At 37.3% G+C, this 6,589-nt stretch overlaps 1 protein-coding gene and 1 long non-coding RNA gene across 2 annotated transcripts; both read right to left on the bottom strand.

Annotated features, from left to right (window-relative positions):
- On the bottom strand, nucleotides 1,202–2,679 carry LOC107627469 (uncharacterized protein At2g23090). Its single transcript, XM_016330303.1, has 3 exons — nucleotides 2,364–2,679; nucleotides 2,211–2,251; nucleotides 1,202–1,562 (listed from the first exon to the last, which is right to left on the bottom strand). Exons 1-3 carry the CDS (start codon nucleotides 2,437–2,439, stop codon nucleotides 1,443–1,445), a joined length of 237 nt encoding a protein of 78 aa, XP_016185789.1. The 5' UTR covers nucleotides 2,440–2,679; the 3' UTR covers nucleotides 1,202–1,442.
- On the bottom strand, nucleotides 4,345–5,947 carry LOC107617280. Its single transcript, XR_002359623.1, has 3 exons — nucleotides 5,819–5,947; nucleotides 5,134–5,253; nucleotides 4,345–5,064 (listed from the first exon to the last, which is right to left on the bottom strand). It is a non-coding gene; the product is annotated as an uncharacterized LOC107617280 (long non-coding RNA).

Raw genomic sequence — 6,589 nt, 5'->3', positions numbered from 1 at the left:
ACATAATTTACATATAAACATATACAAAATTCTTGATTTTTAGATTACTTTGTTTTATCTAAATTTCCAAAAGTACCCTATTTTTGAATAGCATTAATTGATAGTATTTTCTTTTTAAAATTAATGTTAAAAAATATTTTTCTCTTAAACTCCATGGTATTTTGATTCTCTTAAAAGTTCAAAATTTAAAATTTCTAACGCAATTAATGAACCTTAATTCTAAAAAAATATTGTTTTGTAAAATTAATCTTAAAAAGTTATGTTAGTCATTTAAAAATTATGAAGGTAATTTTAAAATCAACAGCGAGGCAGCTCCATTGGAGCCTCCGTCAATTTGGGGAAGAGGCATAGAAAATGTCTCTGCCAAGCTTTGGTTTGAGAATAAATTCAGCAAGGAGAGAAATGAAAAAGATGGTTAAAGGTAGATAAGTGAAGGTAATTCAGTCTTTTGCATTATTGTTCACATTTCATTCTAATGGAAATTAAATATATCTACAGAGAGAAGTAATTAAAATGGTGATATTTTCGTTCCTAGAAATATAACTTGCTGAAAAAAAAAAAACCTTTTTAATTTTGAACCAAATATGAAAATGTAATATTTCCTTAAAATATAATATTCCATTCTTAAAATGGCTGACATTCTGACAAGACTACAAATGAGAGCACGCTACAAATGAGCTAACAACTCACCCTCTAGAACCAAAGTCAAATCTCAGAAACAGTAAATTGAACAAGGGCCTAAATTTTCTGCAAATACATTATGAGAACACCACATTATGGCTTATGGTGATTCTCATTAGAGCCATCACAATTGGTTTTGCTTCATCCCTGAGATGGAGGATTCCAACTAATGAGGGTATGAGACAAGATTCTATTCCAGTTCCAGGACTCTACAAATGCAGAAAGAATACAAAGCTTTATGGCGGTTGTAACACCAACCATAAAAACCTTGATTGTATGCTCAAAACAAAGTCAAAACTCTACTCAAACCCACCAAAAGTGATCTAGGATTGCCAAATATGAAACAAACACAGCATTAATCTTGTATAGTTTTATGTTAATATGTCCCCTCTATTGAGTAGAAAACAGCATTAACCACCCGTAAACATAACATTAAGAGAATGTTAGATTTGTGGAGAGTGGACTGGTGGAGACACAATACATCAGTGTCCAAACATATGCAAGCTAGTATGGCGAGAAATAAAAACGCAAGAAAAGATTAACACTAATGATGATGAAATTGTTACACTTTGATAATAAAAAAGAGAGCTTACACATAGTTTCTCACAATTTATCAAGGGAAAAACATACTAATTATCCCCTATTGTTTTTCCCATTTCCAAAGACATAAACACACATAGACAATTTGATTTGATTATAGATATACAGAGGAGGCCATGATTGATGATGACATGTCTCCAAATGTCCCTCCCCATTTATGTTCACTTTTTAAGATGAGGAAAACAAGCATACAAATCCGATTTTGGGTGCTTGGCTTCAGCATGCTCCCTGCACTTCACTTCTGATGTGGTGCAGATAAATGTTTGCATGCACACCTTGCACTGCATTCATAAAAACCACAACACTATGATCAGTAATAAGGTTCACTCTGCCAAGTCTTTAAAGCAATACCAGTTCGGATATCACACATCTAACATCAAGTCTCCCAAATTTTACACCAAGTTTTTCTACTTTTGTCTTCACTGCAACATTATAATAGCAATATCACCAAATTCTTGATGAACAGCTTATGTAAATGAATCCCCAAACCCCAACCCAACCAAATGCAGGGTTAGATTTGCATTTTAATTTTTAGTATTCTGTTTTCAGGATTTCACATGAGAAAAAATAAAAACAATAAAATCTTTTTTTTTTCACAAAATTCTAAAAAAAAAACACTGAAAATAAGAAAAAGAAAAAGCACAAAGTAACATAGGGCCATGCTTTCTCAGCTGTAAGCCTGTAAGAGATTGCAGGATAAAGTGACATAGCAGTTCATTGTGGAAAACCACCAAGCCACCAAGTAAGAACTTATTATACATTCAGAAAGAAATAACATACAGTCCTAATTCTTACAAGATTATAATGCATAGATTATTTCACACATAAACATCAATTATATTAAACAAAGTCGCTAATAATCAAATTTAGTTACAGAGAGAGACAAATTTGGGTTTAAAAACTAAAAAGTGAAGGACAAATATATATACCTGGATTGACATAGCTTTCTTGTTAGTTTCAAGCTGGCTTCCTGCAAATACCAAACCCAAATTCATAAAATTTTCATCCAAAGAAAACAGATCTAACACCTAATTTGAAGCTTTGAAAAGAAACGATGAATTGAAAATTGAAAGATGGATTACCCTTAGCAGCAGCCTTCTGCTTATCGAGGTTCCTCTCGCGAGCCATCTTCGATTTCTGAGCATTGCCTCCACCCATCTCCGATAGAAACACACCACACACCCAAAACCCTAACTTTTTCTTTTTGTGTGAAACGCAATAACAAAGCAAGAAAGACACCTATGTAGGAAGGGCAAATATAAATGGGTAATGCCACCCACCACCTATTTGGGTACCGATTTTCAAAGGATCATTAATTGGGAATTCAGTGCGCATAATAATAATAAAATAAAATACAAGTCTAGAACTTTCTTTCACTTGGAAGTACTTCACTACTTCACAATTTTAATTATATTCTTTCATCATTCATGCATGTTAATTTGCTTTTCAGATTAATTTTTTAAATATTAACAATCTAATCTATTAAAATTAAATTGAAATATGTATATAGAATATCATAGGTAGTCACTTTTTTGTTTACAGTTTTACACATATGATAGGTGGCCGGTTATGAGGATAAAATTGAAAAGAAATTTTGAACAAAAACAAAACCCCTCAATACAGTGTCCACGGCTCCTTCGAAGGTCATCTTCACCTCGAATACATGGAGATGTCTTTAATGGAAAAAATATTTTTCAAACCTTGATGGACCAGGTAAAAAAAATACTGATTTAATAGATAGGATAGCTTTCGTACAACAATTGTCCCCAATTCCATATTTAATCCAAACTTTAATGAATTTGTAGACCGATTCAACGTGGTTTGATTCGATTTGAGTTTTAAGACTCGATTTATCTGTTTTTTAGACGAATTGGGTTAATGATTTTTTTTGTTTATTATGGTACTTAGAATCTGGGCTACCCTCATCCTCCAAAAAAATCTGTAATACAAAACCCACACCCCCGAAAAGCACCCATAATTACCACGCACGTTCTAATGGTCACCGTACTCAGTCCAGCGATGAAAAGGAGACAAAATTAGAAGGGTCTTTGGCGCAACGACGGCGACTTAGGGAGAGCTCCATACGTTCAGCGACAAAACTCGTCGCCGCTAAGAGGATTCGAGGTTGGGAGATTGAATGGAGGAGGTGCCTGGGGGTCTTCAACAGTGGCGACGGCACGTAATGAACGTTGCAGATCTTGAAAGGAGAAGAAAATGGGTCTGATATGGGAGATAGGAAACAGGACATAGCCACTCCTAAGACACAGCAACATGATGAAGATGCCAACTCGCGAAACGGTGTTGCCAAGAAGAAGTTCGTAATTGACAACGGTAATGGACAGTGACAATGGAGGTGGAAACGAAGATACAAGATCCGCGTGGAGGAAGAGAAATTGTTTGGCGATGGGTAAGGGTCGAATACTATCCCATTACCTTAATAATGTTACCCCAACCCTCCTGTAGAATTGGTCAAGTAGCACTTCTACATTGAGATGTATCTGGAAAAGCTTGATGCAGATGTAAATATTATGCTATTCTATCGCAACTGATTTTAAGATTAACCTTAATTTGGGAGTTGGTGTATAAGAAACATTTGTTTGTCCTTATTAAGTCATTGTAATTACACCAAAGTCAAAAGACATGGAATACAGAGAATTAATAATGGAGAAACCCACTGAAGTAAAACAGTACTAGTTAGTGTAATGTAAGAAGAAGGTTACAGATGGAATTCAGTTTGGTGAGCAAGTTGGGACGCGATTTAGGGCATAGCAGCAGCCATGAACATTGTACGCAAACAACACCCCTGTCGTAGGTGGTTAATAGTAAGTGTGGGAAGAAACATAGTCTATTCTTTGAGCAGCAATAAGTACATTAGGTAACGGAATTCTCAAAAAGTAATACAGCAAGACAATCCACAAAATACAAGTCTGATTAATAAGATAAGGATAGCAAGATTCAGGAGCTTGCAGCTTGGTTGCTCCATTGGACATGCAGTACTGTGACTGGCTCAGTTGAGATGCCCTCGAAGATCCCCACACCTCCGGGCTGGAATTTGCACAGGCTAGCAAAGTTTGCCCAACCTCTGGAAATGACTCCTAAGCTACCGTCTCGCCTGTCACTAAATCTGGTGTAGGTGGCCTCGACCTCAATGTGGTCGTGTGATAGGATGAGTGTGTGCCTCTGACCAGTGAAATGGCTCAGATGAGGGACATTTGGCTGTTGTAGCATAGTAACAGATCATTAACAGAGAGAAACTTATTGATGAAGACACGTACAAGAAAATGAATTGGTGCAGGTAAACAAGGGGGGTGGGAGAATGGTATTAAAGGAACAGGTTGTATGTAAGTTGCCTTACCAACAAGTGGGAGGACAAGACGCGGCTAGTGAGGTCTATGACAAAGAAGGGCCATTTGGTCTTGTGCGTTTGAGCTATCCCTTTGGCCTTGTCTGACGAAGGATTGTTGATACAGCGGGCACGCTGGTAAGTGCCTTTCTTTTCATACGGCGGTTCTTCGGACGGTCGGGGCTGGTAGGCATTTTCGCAGCACCGAAGTCGAAGATACGTACTTGGAACTCAGAGTTACCCTTGTGCTTGAAAAGAAGAAAGGAGTCTAAATTTATTTGGTATGTATGGTAGAAATGTGGCCAACCTCGAGTCAATGCGGTGCTGCCATTTTGCTGTTCTTTCTAGAAGCAACGAAAGCGGGCATTCCTTCCATCAGGGTCCACCAGGTTTATGTGGAAGGTCCAGTTCGGAAGTTCGTTTGGAGCGATTAGAAGGGACTGCGAAAGACCAGGCAATTGTGGTCAACATATTGGTCATTGAGAAAGGAATAACATTGGGTGGCTTACCAGTTTGAAGCAGGCGAGCCTTACTATTGGCTTCAGAAAACGCAGTCGACTGTGTTGATGGTTTTCTTGATCGGCTGTTGCAGTTTGCTTGCCCTTGTTCCTAGAGGAAGACATGCGCACCTAAAACAGAACAAATAATAACGTTGAGGGTGGTCATGTAAATGAACTAAAATAGTATGACAAATACAACTACACCATTATAGAGCTCCATCATGTAATTTGAAATAGAAACATTTTTCCAGTGTGAGAGAAAATGAACGAGCTTAAAACAACGTTAAGGTTTAGGGTTTCATCTGAGAAGGGGAAAAAATGGAAGCGAAAAATAGAAACATGCGCAACTTTGTGGTTGAGAACATAAATTGCGATCTAAAGCAAATAGTCAGAATCGTCATGGGACCATGAAATGGTAAAAAACTGTAAACCAATTAGTTATATGAAACATGCAGACAAGGCAGTAAACACAACAGAGTGGAGGTACGGTAAGTATTCCACAAATAGTGCACCGTTCGGCGTAAGGACAACGGAAAGGAGGGAATACCAACAATCACCGTGATTAGGGTTTTTCGCACCGCTAAACGGAGTCGGTGGTTGAGCATATTAGTTCTACTGTCTGATAGGGGGACACGGTGAAACAAATATGAGAGGGACTAAATAGTATGTCAATAAGGGAATCAGGAGGGATTACCTTGCTAGTCTTGGTGGGTGTGGCTGGATTGACGAAACTGAGTCGGTGATTCTTCCAAGAGATGTGTTTGTGGTTGGATGCAAAACAACGAAGTGATCTGGGTGATATGGCTTGGAAACTGAAGGCTGCAAGTAATGAAATAGGGTGTATGCGAATAAAAACTCTCTTTATATCTCACTTATTTCTTTTTGGGTCATGGGCCAAGGGATATCTTTCTTGTTGTTGTGATGACATCAGAATCGGGCTTGGGTTTAGTGACATGTATCCAAATAATGATGTTAATGAGGTTTTAAGTTAAATATCAACAATTATTAATGTATGAAACAACTTAAATGTTGATTGAGGTTTAATTGTCGGTTTAGAACTATACTTGCAAAACGATATTTTTGTGAACATCTTTATTGACATTTTTCTTCCGTCAGTGGCTTACCAGTTTGAAGCAGGTAGGCCTTACGATTGGCTTCAGAAAATGCAGTCGACTGTGTTGATGGTTTTCTTGATCGGCTGTTACAGTTCGCTTGCCCTTGTTCCTAGAGGAAGACATGTGCAACTAAAACAGAACAAATGATAACGTTAAGGGTGGTCATGTAAATGAACTAAAATAGTATGAAAAACACAACTATACCATTATGGAGCTATATTGTGTAATTTGAAATAAAAATATTTTTCCAGTGTGTGAGAGAAAATGAACGAGCTGAAAACAACGTTAGGGTTTAGGGTTTCATCTAAGAAGGGGGAAAAATAGAAGCAAAAAATAGAAACATGCGCAAA

This window comes from Arachis ipaensis, chromosome B01, assembly GCF_000816755.2.
Source record: "Arachis ipaensis cultivar K30076 chromosome B01, Araip1.1, whole genome shotgun sequence".
Taxonomy (NCBI): domain Eukaryota; kingdom Viridiplantae; phylum Streptophyta; class Magnoliopsida; order Fabales; family Fabaceae; genus Arachis; species Arachis ipaensis.
Note: the sequence above shows the minus strand (reverse complement) of the source record. Positions and strands in the feature narration are given on the sequence as shown.